This window comes from Odocoileus virginianus, chromosome 23 (genome assembly GCF_023699985.2).
Source record: "Odocoileus virginianus isolate 20LAN1187 ecotype Illinois chromosome 23, Ovbor_1.2, whole genome shotgun sequence".
Lineage (NCBI taxonomy): Eukaryota > Metazoa > Chordata > Mammalia > Artiodactyla > Cervidae > Odocoileus > Odocoileus virginianus.
The window spans coordinates 2,464,538-2,486,539 of record NC_069696.1 but is presented as its reverse complement, the minus strand read 5'-3'; the positions used below and the strand labels follow the sequence as shown (position 1 = coordinate 2,486,539).

Genomic DNA, 22,002 nt, shown 5'->3' with positions numbered 1-22,002 from the left:
ACCCTCGGACCCGCCCCTTCCATCCGAGGTTGGCGCCTGCGCAGATGGCCGGGAGGATGCCTTTTGACCCAGCCTGGTAGCCGTAGTCGGCTGGAGCGCCGGCCGCGGTGGATTCTGGGAGAAGATGGCGGCCGCCGTTCACCCCCGAATTGTCCGGGTCCTGCCAATGTCACGTAAGTGTCACCGGGAACGGCAGCCCCGGATAGGGAATCCGAGATGCGGATCTAAAGTTTTGGAAGTGGCGCCGTGCTGCAGCGGTCGCGCTGAGTCGTGGGCCCCCTGGTTTTTCTAGGTCCGCAGCTGCCTCTGTCCGGTTTCTCCTTTCTCTCTCCTCCGGCTCATACATTAAGTTGTGCCCTTGGGAAGGGGTCTTCGCGGAGAGAATGTGAGCAACGCGAAGGGAAGAGGAGAAAGTGGGGGGCATGTAAAGGATCCAAAGACTCAGAGTACTGATACGGCTGTAAGGTTGTTGTTTAGTCCTGTCCGACTCTTTTGAGACCCCCAAGAACTGTAGTCCACCAGGCTTCATTGTCCATGGGATTCTCCAGCTAAGAATACCAGAGTGGGTCGCCATTCCCTTCTCCAGGGGATCTTTCCGACCCAGGGATCGAACTCGCGTTTCCGGTGTCTTCTGCATTGGCAGGCGAATTTGTTACCACTGAGCCACCGGGGAAGCCTTGACTTTGGTGTTATAAGAAATACTGGGCAGAGAAAGAGACATGCCTGTATGATATCATTTATATGTAGAATCTAAAAAATAATGCTGTAAATGAACTTATTTACAAAACAGAAACAGACTCACAGACATAGACCAGGAGCTTATGTTAACCAGGGGAAAGGGTGGGTGCGGGGGATAGTTAGCAAGTTTGGGACTGACACGTACACACTGCTGTATGTTTAACACAGATTGCCCCAGATGACAGAGAATCCGCCTGCGATGTGGGAGAACTGGGTTCGATCCTGGTTTGGGAAGATCTCCTGGAGAAGGGCATGGCAACCCACTCCAGTATTCTTGCCTGAAGAATCCCCATGGACAGAGGAGCCTGGCGGACTACAGTCCATGGGATCGCAAAGAGTCAGACAGAACTGAGCGACTAAGCATAGCGCAACCAACAAGGACCTACTGTATAGTGCAGAGAACTCTGCTTCACATTATGTAACAACCTAAATGGGAAGAGAGTTTGAAAAGAGTAGATGTAAGTCTATGTATAATTGAATCACTTTGCTGTACGCCTGGAACGAACACAGCATTGTTAGTCAACTATACTCCAATATACAGTGATTTTTTTTTTTTTTTTAAAGAAAAAAGTATTGAGGGGCAGGATAGGAATCTGAAATGGATGGGAAAAAAGGGATAGGGGAGAAAAGATTGACTTTATGACTTTGTGAAAACTCTTAATCAGTCTTAACTTCAGATTCTGTGTATGACAGTGAAAATGATCATACCACCACATCAGGGAGTTTCTGAGAAGATTCGATGAAGTAGTGTTTATAGTAGTACTTTTCCAAATCAAAAGCATTTCTCAAAGGTGGAGTGTGTTCTGAGGAGGCATTGAGGCCTGGAGGAGTGAGGGATGCTCAGGAGAGAAGAATTAGAAGATTGGTGGAAAATAAAGGAAGAAGAATAAAGGAACACCTTAAGATTTGTATAAGTAGAGTTTATTGTCCCTTCTGTTCTGATTGGATCCTCTATGGTCCTCAAATTGAAAGCACACATTTGCTTTTCCACTCACTGAGACTAGAAAAGCAAGGAAATTAGGAGTAAGTTATACTTCATCATTATTTCACTCTCCTATCCTTCATAAACATGCCCTGTGTCAGTCTCCAAAAATTGCATTTTCCCATTGTGTATTTCAGTTATTACAGAATATCATTTGCTCTCAAAATTAGGTGCATGTCAGAATCATTCTTAGAGCTTTATAATATTAAACAGAAATAGGGACTCCTGAAGAGCTGTTGAATCAGAATTTTTGAGACCAGCTCCTTCCACCTTATATTTTAAAAAGCTCCACAGGTAGTCTTAATGCTCAGCTGAAGTGAGAGCATTAGTATTTGGGGGATTCCTTTTTATTTTTCATCTTGGGTAGAACAATCCCACACCACTGGGCAGGTGCTTGGTGCACACCATTTACAATGGATGATTTCTTAGCCTGACTTTGCAAAGACATTTGCTGGCTCTTGTTAAACTGTTACATTGGTGTCACGTAATGTAGGTTGTGAATCAGATAACTGCAATTTATTGAGTACCTGCTATCGGCTAACCACAGTCGTAGACATTTACATACATTTCTTTTTCCCTTTAACTCATTTTTTTTTTCCTAACTGATGCCGTAGCTTGTGCTCTTTACCACTCTGCTTTGTTGTCTCTGGTAAAGTAAGCTTTTGAGTAAACTCTGGAGAGTTCAGTCTAGTGTGTAATGTAATCAAAACACTACAGAACTGTGTAAAACACTGTGAAATGCAGAGAGACTATTAAGTACCAGAGGAAATCAGAAAAGGGAAAGAGTAAATCATTTGAAATTGGGAGGGAAAATTGGAAGGCTCATGGAGAACTGCAGTACTTCCACTGATTTTTGTTTGTTTAGAGCTGTTATGATCTGGAGAGTCAGAGGGGTTGGGCTTTTTCCTGGCACTGGCAAGGACAAGGGGGTGAGAAGGGCAGCAGGAAGTAGAATTCTTTGGAGGCAGTGAAATGACTTCTTGAAGATCTGAAACAGTAGGAAAGGAGGTTGAATACCTCCTTGGCATATATGCCAAGTCGCCTCTGTTGTGTCTGACCCTTTGTGACCCCATGGACTGTAGCCCGCCGGGTTCTTCTGTCCATGGGATTTCCCAGGCAAGATACTGGAGTGGGTTGCCATGCCCTCCTCCAGGGGAACTTCCCAACCCAGGGATCGAATCTGTGTCTCTTACGTCTCCTGCATTGGTAAGCAGGTTCTTTACCACTAGTGCTACCTGGGAATCCCCATTAGATGGAATCAAATAATGGAGACCTTTGAAAGCCAAGCAGAACGTAGACCAATTGTCTTCCAAATGGGTTTTGTAAGAAGAACCAGTGATATATAAAAATACAGTATTAGGACTTAAAAAAAAATGTTTTCTGTAATAGTAATACCTAACACATAGTTCAAACTACATACCAGACACTTTTCTAAGTGCTTTCATATATATTGTATAACGTGTATAACATATTGGAACTACATAGAGGGTGCATATAATTTACAAATGATACTTTTTAAAAAACCCACTAATGCAGTGTGCCAGCAAATGTGTTTGGAGACTGTTGGTTTAGATATTAAGTAGGAAACCAAAGTAGGTTTGATGAATAAAGAATATTATTTCCCTGATGGTGTTCCCAGTAAATGGAAGAAAATGGAGAGCCTGGAATCAGAGGGTAATAACTTGTATTTGTGGAGGACCTCAGGTGGCACTAGTGGTAAAGAACCTGCCTGCCAATGCAGGAGACAGAGGCGACCCCGATTCGATCCCTGGGTCAGGAAGCTTCCCTGGAGGAGAAAATGGCAATCCATTCCAGTATTCTTGCCTGGAGAGTCACATGGACAGAGGAGCCTGGCGGGCTACAGAGGTAAAGAGTTGGGGGTCATGAAGAGTCAGGCAGACTGAGCACCCATGAGCGTGCATACAGTGTGCTAGGTACATACATATGCAAGGTCCTTACCCATTGATTATTAATGTTCATGTCAGCCCTCTAAAATGTAAGCTCCATGAGGCCAGGGACTTTGTCTTTTTTACTGTGCTAGTCACAGTTTCTTGAATAGTGCTTGGTCTGTAATTGTTGAAAAAACAACGGTGTGAGGTGAGTGTAACATTACCTTCTGGGAATTTTCACAGTAATAGTATCAATGAATGAAAGTAACTTCCTCACGGAATGCTTCATGTATGCTGGGGTAACGTACTACATGCCTTGTACACATTTACTCTGATCCTGTAGGACCCTTGGAGATGTTCATACCTTGACTCTGGTAATTTTCCCGATTCTGTTTGTTCTGGTCTTTATCCTGTGCCCTAACTTCCTTACTCATTATTCTGATCATTCCCTTTCATACATTCTCAACTCCCCAGTCTGCATCCCTTTGTCATAAAAGAAAAAGAAGAAAAAAGAAGAAGAAAAAAAAAATCAACACTGATTAAATCAAGGTTTCTACATATTTCCTGCCTGCTCCCGAGAGCTGAGCTAAGGAACACTCCACGTGAATTGACTGTTCTTATTTTAAATTCATGAATAAAAATCTCAAGTCAGTTTTCAGCATATTTTTCTGGGAAATTTGCTTTCCCTTTCCCCCATGACTAGATAATGTTGCCAGTCTCCTCAGACTTCTAGCACGTGCTCCTATCCTATTCTCAGCTTTACAGAGAATGCAAAGGAGTCAGATGGGAACCATCTTTTCCGCACTGTAAAAATCTGAGGGCTGAGTTGGGGCGATTCTCTGCTTTCCCTCCTCTTACAGTGGATGAGCTTCTGGTCTGATGGAAGACCAGTCAGTTCCCTCCCTTGGCCTTTGGTCTCTTCCTCCCTTCCCTCTTCTTCCCTCTCCTGGGTCATTAACATTTCCCCTCTGCTGGGTGTTTTCCATTAGCATATAACTGTGTTATAATAGCTCCTGTTAAACAAACCCTTCCTTGTCTTCTTGTTCCTCTAGTCCTGTTTTTCTTAGTCCTTTTTCACCGCATCCCCCAAGAAGAATTTTCAGTATTCCTCTTAGGACCTCCCCACTGCACTCCTACTCCAGAAAAATTGTTCTTGTTCAGGCCACTTAGAGGCAACATCTTCTAGATCCTAGTGTCCTCTGCTCCCTGCTTATTTCCCTTTTCAGCAGCATTTGACAGAGTCAGCTCTTCTCTCCATCCATCACTCTCTTCATTTGACTTCTGGATTACCATTTTCTTCTGTTTTCTCTCTTTTTCAATCCCCTTTGCTGGCTCTTTGGTTTAGTCACAAAACCTCTCCGAGCTATGGTTTTCTGGTCTGCAAAGTGGCAGTAAAGATAATGTGAAATAAAATAATACCTAAGAGTGATGCTGGATGCCTCTGTAAGTTTAGGTGTTATTTAGATGTTATTATTTTGTTACCATTATGTGTCTGATCTGCAGTGTTTGTTTTTAATCTCTGTGGTTTCAGTATCTGGTAAGCTAGGCTCTTTCTCCAATTCCACACTTTTAGATAGGGAAAAGCAGTGGTTTCTGGGCAGTCGTCGCTAGTAAGCAGACACAGACTTACTTTCTTAGTAGCTTACTCAACTTTGGATGATTTTCAGTAGTGTTGTACTAAAGAGTACAGTCTGAATTGCACTCTTAAAAAAAAAAAGATCTTTTATCTCTGCCTCCAGCCCATATCATCAACTCTACTTTCATTCATCATCACAGACACAGTCTGTTCCAGGTGCATCTGTTGCTGTTCCCTGCACATCTTTTGCTGTTCCCTGCACTGGGCTTATTCATTTCTACTTCTACATTGTTAGATGTGTTAGGTGTTTCACGTGGAAATCTATCTTTTCTGTCATTACTCACTCAAACCTTTCTTAGAATGCTTTATCCAGGAATCTTTCCTCAAGGTCATCTAACTTATGGTGCCTTTATTTGCATTCTTTCTGCTCATTTCATGGGTAGGTTTATACCCTCTTAATTTGTAACTGCTTATTATTTTTCATAAGGTGATTTATCTTTCTAGGTAAATTATAGCCTATAGGACAGGGAGTTTGCTTTCTAATCTTTATACAGTTTTCCTTATGTCCTGTGGATTCTTTATTGCAGTCATTTGTATTTATTATTGCAGTTGGCACATCAGTTATAACTTGTAATTCAAAAGTTAACTTTGCACTGTTACCTAAGTAAGTGAAAATACTGAGAGCAAAATAATGTTGCATTTCCAGGAAAAGAAGCTCTCTGTATTCATGGTCACTTTTATGTGTGTTCTGGGTTTTCTTCAAGGTTCTTCTGTTCCTGCCCTAGCCGCCTCTGTGTTTCACAGCCCACCCCAGCGCCAGCTTCATCATGCAGTCATACCGCATGGCAAAGGTGGGCGTTCCTCTGTCAGTGGGATCGTGGCCACTGTGTTTGGAGCAACGGGATTCCTGGGCCGCTATGTCGTCAACCACCTTGGTAAGTCAAGTTCCTCAAGTTCAACAAACTCCAAAGCTCTTTATTATGTTTACCTACTGAGAAACTGTGAGCTCTGTTTCTTTTCATTGTCACAGTGTTTTGAATTCCTCCTATCTTGGATTTATGTAGTTTTGGACTCCTGTACATTCAGAGCAGGCGCAGACTTCTTATACAGGACATTAATACAGAAATAGGGAACCCTGAAAAGTTACAGCATCTCTGTTGCTGTCATGTGCTCCGTTGTGTCTGACTCTTTGCAACCCCATGGATTGTAGCCCTCAGGCCCCTCTGTTCATGAGGTTTCCCAGGCAAGAATACTGGAGTGGGTTGTCATGCCCTTCTGGGGATCTTCCCCACCCAGGGATCAAACCCTTGTCTCTTGTGTCTCCTGCTTTGGCAGGTGGGTTCTTTACTGCTACGCCACTTGGGAAGCCCTATGACATCTCGAGCATAATGGCAAAATATGTTTTGAAAATTAAGCATAGAATTGATTCATGTGTCATGCTAGAATATTCATTGGAAGGACTGATGATGAAGCTGAAGCTCCAGTACTTCGGCCGACTGATGCGAAGAGCCGACTCATTAGAAAAGACCCTGATGTTGGGAAAGGTTGAAGGCAGGTGAAGGGGATGACAGAGGACGAGATGGTTGGATGGCATCACCGACTCAATGGACCTGAATTTGAGCAAGCTCTGGGAGATGGTGAAGGACAGGGAAGCCTGGCATGCTGCAGTCCATGGGGTCGCAAAGAGTCGGACACAGCTGAGTGACTGAAGAATAGCAACAGTCATACTAGAACTGAAATGTTTACAAAGTCACTGCTGTATAATGTAATTGTATTATGTTAACATTGATCCTTGCTTCAACCCGTTCTTTTCTAGGTCGCATGGGGTCACAGGTGATTGTCCCCTACCGGTGTGAGCCATATGACACCATGCACCTTCGTCCCATGGGTGACCTGGGCCAGATCATCTTTATGGTGAGAGCCCGGGTTACTGATTATTGGAGCTGACTAATGTAAACTGCTAAGGTCATTTCTGGGAGAGAGAGGCAGTATAACCAAGCAGCAGTTTCCTGCCAAAGTAGACCAAGGGCGTCCTCCATTCACAGGCCATTCTGGTAAACCCTAGCCCAGCCCTTAGCAGACTTTTTTTAAGCTTTGCAGGTCATGATTACTCAGCTCTGCCCTTGTAGTTTGAAAGCAGCCATGTATGTGCTTAATCGCTAAGTCATGTCTGACCCTTTGCGACCCCATGGACTGTGTCCCACCAGGCTGCTCTGTCCGTGGAATTTCCCAGGCAAGAATACTGTAGTGCATTGTCATTTCCCTCTTCAGAGGATCTTCCTGACGCAGGGATTGACCTGCATCTCCTGTACTGGCAGGAGAGTTCTTTACCACTGAGCCACCTAGGAAGCCCCCAAAACAGCCATAGACAGTATGTGAACAAATGGGAGTGGCAGTGTTCCGATAAAGCTATTTACAAAGTTAGATTGCAGGCTGGATTTGCCTGGGGTCATAGTTTGCCAGCCCCTGCTCTTAACCCATGCTGAACAGTAACCTTTGGCCACATTGGTTCTTGAGCCCTTGAAATGTCACTTGGTCTGGATTAAGGTATGCCATAAATGAAAGACTTGGTTCGAAGGCAATACTATTCAATATATTGTTAGTAATTTTTCACATTTATCACATATTGAAATAGTATTTTGAGTATATTGGGTCCAATAAGGTAAATTACTAAAATGAATTTCACCTGTTTCTTTTCATTCTTTTAAATGAGGATAATAGAAAAATCAGAATTACTTGTGTTCCTCATGTTATATTTCTCCTGGACAGTGTTTATAACCTGGCTAGCTTTGCATAGACTTCACTTGAAACACTTCTTCCTGAGCATTCAGTGTTGTTACTCTTCAACCTTCAGGTTCTTCCTTTAGACCAGTAGTTGCCAGTAGGGCAGGGCAGAGGAGTGGGGTGGGGAGAGCCTTCAAGGGAGTGGTGAAAAAGGGAGTGTGTGGCCCTTTTTGGTTGTCACGTGACTGGCGTCCACATGGTTTATTGGGTGGGGACCAGGGATGCTGAGCATCCTCAGGGGCACAGGATGGTCCTTCCCACGAAGAACTGTGCTGTCCCAGTGCCCGCAGTTTCTATGGAGAAACACTCGGGGCCTGGGAGCTTGGCTCAGCTGTTCACATAGCTGGCTTCTCTTTCATCTTCCTGCCTGGGCCTGCACTCTTCCACTGACACACTTTCCTCTTTTAAAAAATGTTTGTGTTACAGGACTGGAACGGGAGAGACAAGGACTCAATCCGAAGAGCCGTGGAGCACAGCAGCGTGGTCATCAACCTGGTCGGGCGCGAGTGGGAAACCAAGTGAGTCTCAGACTCCTGTTGCTTCTTTGCAAAGCGGGCTGAGGACTCAGTGGACATTTCTTGGTGGCACGTAACATGCCAGGGATTGTAGTTTTGACATTTTTAGTTAGTTCAACAGTGTTGATTGAACAGCCTTTTCACACACAGGAGCCACCCCTTCCCACTTGACCCCTCCCTTCTTCCCACACACCCCCACCCCTCTGACCCCCCAGCTGGGGATTTAATTGGTGGTAAGTCCAGTGTGCAGACATTGTGCCATGCTGCTCATGAAAAACCAGTATAAATCGTTCGAGTGCAGTGGGTGTTACCACCTTGCCGTCATCACCACTGGGGGTCCTGTGTTTGGCTCTTTCCAGCTGGGGGGATAGGAAGGTTTCCCTGTTCCCCAGACTGACAAGCCGCATGCTGGTTTTCCTCGTGTGAGCAGTGTTCTCAGTCTATTCTCCATGTTGTTAATCAAGGATAGTATGAGTGCCTGTTTGAAAGTTATTTTTAGCCCTTGTGTGTGTTGTTTATCAACAGGTAAGGTTGTATTTTTTTTTTTAACTTTTTATTTTGCATTGAGGTATAGCCGATTAACAATGCTGTGACAGTTTCAAGTGCACAGCCAAAGGCATTTTAATCCTGTGGTTCCACAGCACTTTGTTCATGCCCCTTTCTCTGCACTTACGAAAGTTTAGCTTTGATGTGTTTAAGGTATGTCTGCCTTGTCACATATTTTTAAGTTCTCTGATGACTTGCGGGTCTTATTCAGCCTCATTAGCCCCTGAGATGACTATCACAGCCTTTTGTACAGAGCAGGCACTTAGTTTATGTTATTGCATCAAATTGGTGAGTGATTTTTTTTATAGTTTCCTTTTTTCCCCTCTGAGGGAAACAAAGGCCCAGGAGTAAGAAGTGATTTCCCCTCCAGCACCCAGCACATCCCCCCTCCCCACTCAAACAGTGCAGCCAGTCATTGTTAAAAGGCCTCAGCCTTGGGAAGCCTTCAGGGCAGAGGACAATACCTGTGCTGTTTGATCACTTATAGTCAGCCTGACATTATGTTTGGGAGTGACAGTGAGCAGGCCTGTAAAATTTTAGAAAAATTTATTACCTTTGACTTTGGGTTAAATCGTTGCTATTTAAAAGCTTAACTGTTATGAATCCCAGCAATCATATAGAAACCAGCTTAGCATAGAAAGCTTTGCAATTCCAAGTCAAGTGTTCTTAACCACTCCATTTTTTCTTTCCAGAAACTTTGACTTTGAGGATGTTTTTGTCAAGATTCCCCAAGCCATCGCTCAAGTGTCTAAAGAAGCTGGAGTTGAGAAATTTATTCACATTTCCCATCTGAATGCTGATATTAAGAGCTCTTCTAAGTATCTGAGAAACAAGGTACAGAACAAGTCAATTTGGAAAGTGGTTCACAGAGCTTGGGTTTCTTGGCCCCATAGAGGCATGAGTTAAGTGAGAAAGTTTCCTCACCGACGTGTCCAGAATTAGGGGATTTCTAGTTCTCATGTCCAGGGTGTGATTGTTGTGTGGGTGAGGAGTGGTTGAGTGTCTTCTGTTTGCAGGGAACTGTGCTCAGCGGCTGCAGAGATGGGTGGCTCGTCCTGTTACCTGCCCTCAAGTGTGTCAAGTTTCTTAGCGCTTAACAGAATTACAGGCAAACACAAAACGTAGAATCTGATTCCTATACCAGAGTCATACCCTTGTCACCCAGAAAAGCTCAAGGACCGTCTTTCTTTCTCTGACCCCTGCATAATCACATCTTATGCCTTTGGAGGAGTGATGTGAAAGCTGGGGTGACAGGATAAATATTTGTCAGGGAAGATGGCTGTTTACATTGTAGTTAGCCTTCCTGGACTCCCAGAAACCCCACTGTGGTCCCAGCTGTGCCTGGAAATGGACCAGCCTGGTTTGGAGTCGGTCTGTAACCAGAGATGTTTTATCATCAGGGACTCAGGAGGGACTAAGGTGCCTGGAGCTGCCTTCGGCATTTGTTTCCTGCCAGAGGGAGTCTGCTTGGGGTCAGGCTGATAAGGACATCAGAGTTCCTTGACATTGGCTCCAGCTGTTGGATCCATTGTAATCTTTAACTGAACAAATCATTTACTGAGTACCTTCCTTGTGCTCCATAGTATAGTGGGTGCTGGGGAGACATGGTCTTAGCTCACATCTAGTTTCTAATACATTGATGAAAATAATTCTACATGCACCAGGTGTTGCAGTGCAGCTTGGGGAATCTTATAAAAACATCCTCAATATCAACATTCCTGGAAAGAAAAAATAGGGATTGGTTAAGAATACCTGACTCAGGATTTCAAAGCTATCTGTGAGAAGCTGGTTTTCATACTGTTGCTCAAATTCATAATATAATAATGAAACTTTTAAATAGCAGTGGTTTAACCCAAAGTCAGGAGAGTGATGACAGAGGTGGGCCGTGGACTCTAGTCGGGCAGATGTCACGAGGGGTGGTATGGAGTAAGGCAGAAGCAGTGGACTGGGGTCCTGGGCAGGTGAAGGGTAGCATCTCAGGAGCAGAAGAGCAGGGAACAGGCAGGCTGGCAGCCCAGGGGCTTGTCAGGGAGAACAGCTCAGAGGAGGGGCGCTTGGGGATGTTCCGATCTGCGTCGTCTAAGTTGAGAGTGGGGGAGTGGGGTGGAGACAAGGTTTCTGGAGTTGAGAAGCTCAAGAAACTGAGGTCTGAGTCCCCTGGGGCTCTGATGCCACCCCTGGCGGGCACGGGTGGGAGAGAAGGCCAAGCAAGGTGCTGACAGCTACACTGACCAAGGGGCCTGGTCTCAGAAGGGACAGAAGATCCCGAGAGAGGATGTCTGTCGAAGCACAGGAGGTGAGGCAGGAGGGCCGCGTGCCCGCTCCTCTGGGCCGGCGTGCACTGCTGCCACTTCCATTGCTGTAGCCTCCTGCACCCCACCCTCCTTTCTCTGGCTTGTTGCTCATAATTGACACAAACCAGAGAGTCTGTGATTGGAAGGAAAATTGGAGGCCAGAACAAAATCTGTTCTGATTTTTCTCCTTCCTTCTTCTGCATAAGCTTCCCTGGAAATAAATATGGAAAGAAGCCCAGCAAGAGCTAAACGACGCAGGGCTCTTGTGTGTGTCATTTCCTTTTAAAATTCTGTGTACATGAATCCCCGCACTTACTGCCGGGATTACTTTCCCAGACCCCCAGTGGATGCCTGAAGCCGAGGATGGTGTAGAACTCTATAGTATACGCTTTGCTTATCCTGTGCTTACATACCTGTGATCAAGTTTCATGTATAAATTAGGCACAGAAAGAGACTGACGACAGTAACTACTAATAAAAAAGAGCAGTTGTAATAGATTGTAATAAAAGTGGTGTGAATGCAGCACCCCCACCCTGTTTCTCGCTCCGCCTACTAACTGTACTCGCCCTTCTTCTCGTGATAATGTTGAGATAGATTTATGTGCCAACAGGCCCGAGGAGGAGGACCTGAGATTTCCCCACACCACTCAGAGCAGCGTGCGCTTTTAAAACTTAGCAAGTATTTCTGGAATTTTCCATTTAATATTTTTAGGCTACAGTTGACTGAGGGTAACTGAAAGTGGGAAGCAAAACTGCATATAAGGTGGGGCTGGAGGGGGGTGTGCCTATAACTGAGTGTTATCATACGATGCCCTTAACCTGGAGGAAAGTGTGACCTGGAAGGACCCTCGTGTTCTGATGGTGGAAGGATGTTCTGATGGTGGAAGGATGGAAGTTTTGCTCACTTACTGCAGAGCTCTGTTGTGTTTGGCTGTCTAGGCTGTTGGGGAGAAGGAAGTGAGAGAGACGTTTCCAGAAGCCACCATCATAAAGCCGTCTGACATCTTTGGCAGAGAGGACAGATTCCTCAATTATTTCGCAAGTAGGTTTTCTTCCTTCCAACAGGAGAATGACCATTTTGGCGTCATCTATTAAATGCTTCCGTTTTCTGCATATCTATGGTGCTACATTCATCATACACTACCTTTCTGTTTCCACCTGCGTGTTTTCCTGGGCTTCTTGTGTTGCTGGTCTGTTGATTAGAATGGGGTGCAGGTAGAGCTCCGTCTTGGAGTGACCGTGCGCTTAGCAGTGCAGAGCAGAAGACAGGTAGCCAAGCTGTTGGTCCTCTTTCCTTTTCTTCCTGTCCCCAAGTATTTGACCCTTTCACTTCCTATGTTTGTTGTGTGAAGAACAAACAAAGGTGGCTGCCTCTTATAAAATCAGTAACTTAGGCAGAGTCAGCTACGTTAATTTATTTTTACTACACAAAATAGTTATACCAGCTCGGGACACCCAGAGATAGGAGGGTCTTTAGGCAGGTGAGGCCTCCTAAGATGTTGCCTTTCTTCTGCCAGATATCCGCTGGTTTGGTGGCGTCCCTCTTATTTCCTTGGGCAAGAAGACTGTGAAACAGCCAGTATATGTAAGTACCCTGGATAAAGGAGGTTTTGCTGAATTCAAGATTCAGGTGATCAGTTTTCAGGTTTTATCCTAATTCTGTAAGATCTGACATTTTTGTCTCTGTCAGATTGCTCTGACTGACTGTCTCTCAGTGTACCTGAGAGGTGTAGGTACCCTGTATGTTTTCACTTGTTCATTCATTCAAGAGAAGCGTTTTGAGGAATATCACTGGGATATTCACAGTGTCACTGGGAATGTCACAGTGCTCACAATACAGGCGTGTGCTGTCCTCACGCTGGCCCCGGTCAGGGGCAGGTCAGCATGGCACTTGTCGGGCAGTGTGATAAGTGCTGACAGGGAGGGGTTTCACGTAGATATGGCAGAGGGCAAATTTGGAGGTCAGGGAAGGCGTCCAAGGAAGTGACGTCTCAGGGGAGACCTTGAAGATGACTCGTAACTGGTCAGAGGCAGTGGGTGGGGTGGAGCGGCCCAGGCAGAGGGGGCCAGATGTCAGGGAGCAGAGGTGAGAACCGTGTGGGTTCCGTGTGGTGATGAAGCAGGGTTTCTCAGCTGGAACACTGCGCTTTCTGGGTGGGATTACGCTTTGTTGTGGGGCTGGTGTGGGACGGCCTCCAGCCATCAGAGGGCAGTGGGTCCCCCAAAACTGTGCTGGTTAAAACTCTCCAGGCGTTTGCCCGAGACTCCTGGGGGCCAGAGTCACCCCAGTGAAAACCGCACGGCCTGGAGATAAACATGCCCCTACTGGAGAAAGTATTGATTTCGGTGACCCTTCCACACAGAGCTGATTTGAGTCCTTGAGAAGTGGATTCGTTTAGGAGTTTTCTGAAAGCAGACAGTGATGTCATTTTAATTGTGTTATTTTGTGGTGATTGATGTGGCCTGCTCTCCTTCCTCCCTCCCTTTTTAAAATTCTCTCCCACATCTCTCTCGGTTGCTCTCTCTTTCAGCAGTTACTGAAACATATGTTATAATTTCTCATAGATTGTGGATGTTACCAAAGGAATTATTAATGCAATTAAAGACCCAGATGCCAGAGGGAAAACTTTTGCCTTTGTTGGGTAAGTGACTGGAATTTGACTTTAAAATTGTAAGCCTATTAAAATAAAATGATTGTGACTTACAATTAGCAATAATTTCTAGACATGCCACTCACAGGTTTATTTGATGCATTTTTCAGAAATGAATGACTTGAAAATACATAAAATAAGTTTATTTACAATGCCATCAAGAAGAACAAAATGTATAAATTTAACAAAAGAAACACAAGTCTTATATTCTGAAAATCACATAGCATTAAGGAGGAAAATGAAGGAAAACCAAAATAAATGGAAAGACATTGCGTATTCTTGGGTTGGAAGAGTCGATATTGTTAAAATGGCAATTTTCCCCAAATTGATCTGTCTCTGCAACCAAATTTCAAGCAGATTGACAAATTTATTCTAAATATATATGGAAATACAAAAGACCCACCATAGCCAAAAAACCATTTTGACCAAGAAGGATAAACTTGGAGCACTTAAGCTTTCCAATTTCAAAACTTACTCAAAAGCTCTAATCATTAGAACAGTGTGGCACTGGCATAAGAATAGATGTGTAAATCAGTTAAACAGAATTGGTAGTCTAGAAACCACATTTCATGTTTATGGACAATGAATTTTTGAAGAGGCACCATGACATTGCAATGGAAAAGCAATCATGTTTTCAACAAATGGTACTATCCATGGTACTATCCATATGCAGAAAGATGCCACAGATTCTGATTTCATACCATACATAAAAAAATTAACTCAAAATAGACCAGGGACCTAACTGTAAGGGTTAAGCTGTAAAGCTTTTGGAAGGAACGTTTAAAAATCTTCTAGACCTGGGGTTAGGCAGAAATGTTGTAGATGTGACATCAGAAGCATACTCCACCAAAGAAACAAGTGGGTAAATTAGACTTCATTGAAATTAAAAACTTTTGTGCTTCCTAAGACATTGTTAAGTAAAGGATGAAATAACAAGATCAGTTAAAAGGCAGAATAGGGTGGCAGAGAGAGGTATGTGAAAAATTTGAGGATGGAGAGGAAGATAGGCACCCCCTGAGAAAAGAGGGAAGAGCACCCCCCCCAACCCCAGGAGCACCCAGTAGGACCGCAGAACAGAGCTGAGCTTCTCCTTGAACCTCATGATCAGAAATGTAAGGGGAGGCCCAGGAGTATGTTCTCTGCAACTCTGTCTTGCTCAGGGCTCAGGGGCCAAGAAGGCAGATACTTGGATTAACCAGAGAGCGGTTTTGCAGTGCGAGGATGGGAGAGGAGCTGGGGGACGGGGTTTTGCTCAGGACGTGTACAGAGGAGTGACTGCAGTGCTGAGCCGTGCAATCTAAGCTGGGAAGGACACAGCCTCCTGTGTACCTTTCTCTGTGAGCAGAGACACTTGGACCATTCTGAGCCACGGTTAACGGAACTCAAAATGATGGGGATTTGATGTTAAATGAAGAAGACATTATGGAATAGGATGACCTGTGTAATCTTACATTTATAAAAGCAAAAAATGAATAAGGGAATAAGAAGGATATATTAAGTTTATTAACTTCATCTTTGGTGGGTGGTTTTTCCTTGTGCTCATCTGTATTTCCTATAGGACATACATGTTTTCCATTTTCACAAGAATGATGTTATCTTGTTAAACTAAGAACAGAAGTGTGTGAGTGTATGAAACCTTCTGTTCGTAGGCCCAATCGGTACCTGCTCTTCGACCTCGTGCAGTACATCTTTGCCGTGGCTCACAGGCCCTTCCTGCCTTACCCTTTGCCACACTTTGCCTATCGGTAAGTAAAGCGCTGCTTTTTGTGCTTCTAGAAAAGAGCTAACCGGATGCTTCCCTTTGTCATGCTCTCCCCAGGGGTTATAGAGAGTGTGTCCCTTGTGGTGAAACCTTAGAATCTCTAACGAGGAGGGGCTCCTGACACCTTGACGTCCATCTGGGAAAGAACCAGAAGAGCTTAAGACAGGGAGTGTGGCTTCGTGGGTGAATAAGCACCATGATAGAAGATGGAATCTGTAGATCTTCACGTTCTCCCACTAGAAGTCCTGGGTGTAATTGGCAGTCATGCTTGGCAGATTGTATAAAGGAGCAGTTAGGTTTCCCTGTCTTATCCACTTGCCCAGGAGTGGGAAAGGGACCCCCCTTCATCCAGGCAGTCTGATTACATGACTGGGGAAAGAAACCTGGCTGATGTAGCCATTTCCTACGGGTGCCTTGTCTGGTTTTCCTCCTTCTTGCCTCACTCTTTTCCCTGTAGGTTTGCTGTAGTTGTTTAGTTGTGAAGTCAGGTCTGACTCTTTGTGACCCCCACGGACTGTAGCCCGCGAGGCTCCTCTGTCCATGGGATTTCCCAGGCAAGAATACAGGAGTGGGTAGCCTTTCCCTTCTCCATGGCATCTTCCTGACCCAGGGATCAAACCCACATCCCCTGCATTGGCAGGCGGGTCCCTTACCCTGAGCTACCAGGGAAGCACTCTGTAGGTTTAACACCTCGGAACGATCACGTCCCACATTGAGGTCCTGCTCAGGGGCACTTTCATGTCGTTTGCCAGAGATTGATGAACCAACATGGCAGCTGACTTCTTCATTCGCTTGGTCACTCAGTCACTCTGCAGACGTTTCTTGAATGTCAGCTGTGTCTTAGGCAATATTCTAGGCACTCAAGATGTTACAGGAAACTGTCAAAAAGCCCGTACACTAGCAGGTATCAGAAAAATAGAGAATTAGAAGGCTGTGTGATGGTAAGATTCATTGATGTGTTAACATAGAACCAGGGCACAGAGTTGGAGGATTGTAAGCTGTGTTTTGTGTTTTGTTTTGTTTTAAGCCAAAACTGTCCTTTTTGCCAGTGAAGTTGGTTGGACAGAATCTGAGGCTTGCTAAGTTCTTGAGAGAAATGTTGACCTGTCTTCAGCTTCCTTTTCATTTTTTTCTTACCTCCCATTGAAATGTTTTTCAGGCTTTTAAAAAGTGGCAGAAGCCTGAGTTCAAGGACTTTTTGCGTAAAGGCCCCTTAGGACAGGCAGATTGAAGGAGAGCTGGCCCCATGGTTGCTACTTGGAGCACAGGCTCCTCGCTCTGCCTCCAGTGCTCTGTGGGATGTGGGGACCCCAGGAATTCCTTGGGTGCCTCCTGTCCCAAGGACACAGAAGCTCAGGTGACAGATGAGGAATCCCCCAGGTTTCAGTAGGATGAAGAGATGACACCGAGGAGGCAGGTGGCCCTCTCGCCTGGATTTTCTCTTGGCTTCCTGATTCAAACCCTAGTTCTTAGGCGTCTCCTCACTTTTGGATCTCTTGGATTCTCAGGGCCCCTGCCTTAAGGCTCACGCTTTCTATCTTACATAGCACCTACCTGACCCTGCGTCCTTAACAGAAGCATATATGAATATCTGGGGCTTAACTCTGATTGAATTTGACAGGATTCACTCAATGGTGGATCTGTCTTGTTTGTCTTGCGGGTGGGGCGGCTGCACTCTTTCTTGGTTTTCCTGATTCACTGTCCCTTTGGTGGGGCCAAGGAGAGCCGGCTGCGAGGCAGGCAGGCGGGCGGTCGGCTTGAAAGGAGAGGTGACCTCCCAGGCTGGGAGCCAGGAAGTTCCGGTGCTCGTTAGTTTCTTTAAACACACTCAGTGACTTCCCGGCTCCCTGGCAGTGTGCTGTGCCTGGCGTGAACAGGGAGCAGAGATGCTCATCACGTGTGCCCTGTTTGTTCCTATTCCAGGTGGGTCGGTCGGCTCTTTGAAATTAGTCCGTTTGAACCCTGGACCACGAGGGATAAAGTAGAGCGGGTGAGTATGAGGGTGACCAGCCGCTGCCAGGTGGGTGATGGATGAGCGAGTGTTGAGTTCGCTCCAGGGACCTCCTGGGTCAACTCCACAGGCTTGTCTGTAGTCCCTGTGTCTCAGGTCAGCCCCGCCCATGTGCATGAACCTTATCCACGCCCAGCCTCTCAGGGCCCTGTCTTGGAGGTTTTCAGTTTTTCTCTCCCCTGGATCATCTCCACCTGCATATAGACATGCCTTCTAGCTCTCTGTGTTAAAGGCCAGAGTCCTGCCCTCGGCCCATCCCATCTGCTGCTGCCCTGATCGGCTGTGTCCGTGTACATCAGACTTTCTGGAAGAGTGGGCTGTACCTGGGACTGCCAGCTTCTCACCTCCTCCCTGCTTTAACCCGTTCCTTTCAGCTTTTGTCTCCACTGTCCCCCTAAACGCTGCTCGTTCCAGGTCACCTGCGGTCTCTGCTGCCAGGCCCGGCAGTCAGCACCCTGACCTCCTCTCACCTGCAGGGAGCCGCGCTGATCAGAGGCGGCCCTCCTTCTTCTTGAAGCCCTGACTCCCCTCTGTTCTCCCCGGTTCTCTTGCTTTTCCTGCTCCCTCGATCTCCCTGGCTCACCCTCTGTCCTTGGTCTCTGGTGTTGGGGACCAAGGGCTCTGTCTTCCGCCCTTGTCTGTCCTGGCTCTTTCTCTGGAAGACTCTTACCTCCTTCCGTCTGTACACTCAAGGCGGCAGCTTCAGCTCCCCACCGGGACTGCCCCCCGCCCACCCAGCAGCAAGCCCCCCATCTGTTTAGCTATGTATTCATCATCTGAAACCTGGCTCGTCCAAAAGGAGAGCCGCAGACCCGCTTTTCTCCCAGCCCCTCTCAGCTCAGTTGATGGTATCACTGTTCTCTGATACTCAAACCCAAAATCGAGGATTCCCCCTTGATTCCTTCCTTTCCTAACCCCTCTCCATGTAAACGGGACTGCCGCGTCCTTCCTGCGGGGCTGGCACTGTTCTGTCCTCGACTGTGCTCGAAAAGCAGCCCCCACAACAGTGACTGCGGAGCACCTGAGACGTGGCTTGTGTGATGGCAGAAATAAGATTTGAATTTTGTAAAATTGTAAATTAGAGTCACCGCTTTGGTGGCTGTTGTTCTGGATGGCACAGACCGGCCTGCTGGGCGACACTCAAGTGTGCCAGCTCGCACCTCCCTCTTCCTACCTTTTTGTTCAACGTTTTATTATGGAACTGTTTAACACAGTATTGATAATTTTCCACTTGCAGAAAGGTGGAGCGCTGTCTCCCCTCTCCCCACTCCGGTTCAGGCAGTAGGTCATTCCGTCCCCTGGCCCGACTCTGGGTGCCTCTCGTCCCCTGCAGTGCGCTGGTCGCTGCCTGTCTCATTGTCTCCATGCTGGTCTCCCTCACTGGTCATTTGCCCACTGCACGTAGAAGTGTTTCTAGAGAGGAAACAAAATAGATACACTCTGCTGCCTCTGCCTTTGAAAACCTGTTCCCTCTTACTGACAAGCAGCAGCCGTGTTGTCCTCTGAATGATGTTTAGTTGCTTAGTCATGTCTGACTCTGTGTGACCCCATGGACTGTAGCCCGCCAGGCTCCTCCGTCCGTGGGATTCTCCAGGCAAGAATACTGGAGTGGGTTGCCACGCCCTTCTCCAGGGAATCTTCCTGACCCAGGGATCGAACCCTCTTCTCCTATATCTCCTGCATTGGCAGGTGGATTCTTTATCACTGAGCCACCTGGGAAGCCTCCGCTGAATGTTACCTGAAAGAGAAGATGAAACAGTCCTTGGAGAACGATGTGAACAGGAGCCGTTCTCCCTGCTATGATGGGCTGGGTCTAGAATCCCAAACCAGTTTCCAGGTGTCCTTTCTATGTTCAGGAAGGATCGGGTGGGAGAGCTGGTGGGCAGGACACTCCAGCGTGTCTGGCGGCTGCACCTCGTCCATTTGTCACTGAGAGTGTTGGGGCAGCAGGCCGGTGGGTTTTGGGTTTGGCCTGGAGGTCACTGGGCAGCTCTCGGGGGAAGGATGGTAGACGTGCCCAGGCTGGAGAGAGGGTTGGTGCTGCTGCGGGTGTACACCCAGCCTGGTTTGCTCGCGGATGAGCTGGGGTTTTTGAAATCTCCGGACTTAACGTCTTTCCCTCCAAACAATGTGGGTTCGGGTTTTGAGATCCATAGTCATTATTAGTCAGCCAGGTTAAGGAGAGCTGGAGCATCAAGGTTCGCAGGTTATTGTTGAGTGATCTTGATTCAGCAAAACCGAGGCAGAAAGCCATGCCTGGAGAACTGGCCAGTCCCATTTCTCTGCTGAGCTTGTGGCTCTGACAGTCCCTCCGCTCCACCCCAGACTGACTGCTCTTTACCCCTCACCCGAGCCCTGCTCTGCACTTGGGGACAGACCTGGAGCTGACCCGTGGGGCCTGGCCTTTCCCTCCGCACGCAGGTCCTTCTCTGAGCTCTGCTTCCGGTGGTCTCTGCCCCGAATCCACCGAAGCCAGTGAAGTCTGGGCAGCGGGACGCAGGCCAGCTCGTGGGTTGGAGTGTCTGCGAGGCCGGCCCTCAGTTCTCTCGGTGCCTCTCGTCTATCCACAGATTCACACCACAGACAGGACCCTGCCTTACCTGCCAGGCTTGGAAGACCTGGGCGTTCAGGCCACGCCCCTGGAGCTCAAGGCCATTGAGGTGCTGCGGCGTCACCGCACCTACCGCTGGCTGTCTTCTGAAATCGAGGATGTGCAGCCGGCCAAGACGGTCCCTGCTAGTGGCCCCTGAGCTGGCCATGGCTTTTGGCATCGTTCGGGTCACTACCCACCAGGCCACCTTCGGCAGAGAATCTTGTATATAGTGAATGAGAGCCTCTATTAAAACCTGAGATGAAATTCTGTGGGCTCATCTTCTTTCTTGATTTACAAAGGGAGAAACTCAGCCATTTAGAATTTGAGCACAGTTTTCTTTAAATATATATATATTTAATACATGTACATCTTTTATTCTCTGAAATGCTGGATGATTTTAATTTCCTTATTATTTATAATAGTGACACATACATCTTCTGTTCTCTGAAATGCTGGAGGATTTGAATTTCCTTCTGTCAGGCCACTTGTGAATGTTCTAGAAGATGAGAACCCCTTTTTAAGGTCAGAATATTGTGAAGGCCCCATGTGATATGTGACTGCCTGTTGACACACGTTGGTTGAGAAAATAGGCAATGTCCCATAAGTAATCCAAATTCATCCACACTTTGGGTATTTAAAAAAAACTATCTTAATGATCTCTGCACACACTTAAAATATCCTACATACACAGAAAAACATTGTCCGTAGCCATGGATCCTCAGACTGCCTGCAGTAATCCCCCAGTCCCCTGCTCAGATCTGAACTTGTCAGGGCCTCCACCCTGCCGCAGTCAGGACAGCACCCAGGCAATTTCAGACACGTGGTTGGACCAGACCCACCCCCACCCACCAGTCGTGTAAAGGAGGCTAGTGCTTCAGAATTAGGATCACTGAATAAGCTTTAACATCACGGCCAAGACCCAGACCCAGAGTTGGTTTCTTGCCCACAGATCCCTCAGGACAGTGTGAGCAGAAGCCCCTAGGATTTGTGGTGAAGCTAATGCACTGCCCTTCTCGATGGCCCAGGCTCGGTCATTCGGTCACCACCCTCCTACACAGCCCAGCCCCTTGCAGTGCAGCCCTCCATCTGCAGAGCGGGAGGACTGGGCAAAGCCCTGTTCAGTTACAGCAACACCTGCATCCTCGTGGACTGAGGATCACAAGGGCTGAAGTGAGCTCTCTTCCCGGCCCCCTCTGCAGGCTTCACAATCTTTCGTCCCCAAGTGGACAGAAATGTGCTATTCAGAAGGTGGTTTCTGGCCCAGCATCCCCTGTGAGCTTGGAAATGCAGAAACGGAGGCCCTCTCCTGGCCTGTTGGCTCAGGATCTGCTTTTTAAAAATCTTAAAAAAAATTTTTGACCACATCACACAGCATGTTGTATCTTAGTTCCTCGACCAGGGATCAAACCCGTACCCTCTGCATTGGCAGCATGGAGTCCTATGAATGGAACCAGCAGGGAAGTGCCAGGATCTGCATTTAAAAACTGTCCCTGGGAGATGTGTGTGCACAGTGGTGTGAAAAGCACTGATGTGCAGAAACCCTGGGTCTCGAGTGTGATTCCTGTTACTCATTCAAGTGACTTGAGCCCCTCCCCAGACCTGCTGAGTCAAGAATCTCTGGAGACAGCGCTGCATGCCAACTAAATCTCAATAAAACTTTAG

The 22,002-nt window shown here is 46.7% G+C and overlaps 1 protein-coding gene across 2 annotated transcripts; it reads left to right on the top strand.

The window, feature by feature from the left end:
* The first annotated feature begins 66 nt into the window (after positions 1–66).
* On the top strand, positions 67–20,604 carry NDUFA9 (NADH:ubiquinone oxidoreductase subunit A9). 2 transcript variants are annotated; one of them, XM_020869804.2, is made up of 11 exons: positions 67–173; positions 5,950–6,120; positions 7,002–7,099; positions 8,396–8,487; positions 9,723–9,864; positions 12,263–12,365; positions 12,841–12,908; positions 13,889–13,965; positions 15,624–15,719; positions 17,660–17,726; positions 20,318–20,604. In XM_020869804.2, the coding sequence occupies exons 1-11, from the start codon at positions 125–127 to the stop codon at positions 20,495–20,497; spliced, it is 1,143 nt and encodes a 380-aa protein (XP_020725463.2). In that variant the 5' UTR covers positions 67–124; the 3' UTR covers positions 20,498–20,604. The 2 variants fall into 2 exon arrangements, with proteins under 2 accessions (XP_020725463.2, XP_070309251.1); XM_070453150.1 differs by having other exon boundaries at positions 70–173; positions 5,971–6,120.
* Positions 20,605–22,002: the final 1,398 nt, after the last annotated feature.

Excerpts from the sequence above, each read along its gene's own strand:
- NDUFA9 (XM_020869804.2), top strand. The coding sequence starts at position 125 with ATGGCGGCCGCCGTTCACCCCCGAATTGTCCGGGTCCTGCCAATGTCA. Across the intron at positions 174-5,949 it reads CCGGGTCCTGCCAATGTCAC|GTTCTTCTGTTCCTGCCCTA; the intron begins GTAAGTGTCACC and ends GTTTTCTTCAAG. Across the intron at positions 13,966-15,623 it reads AAAACTTTTGCCTTTGTTGG|GCCCAATCGGTACCTGCTCT; the intron begins GTAAGTGACTGG and ends TTCTGTTCGTAG.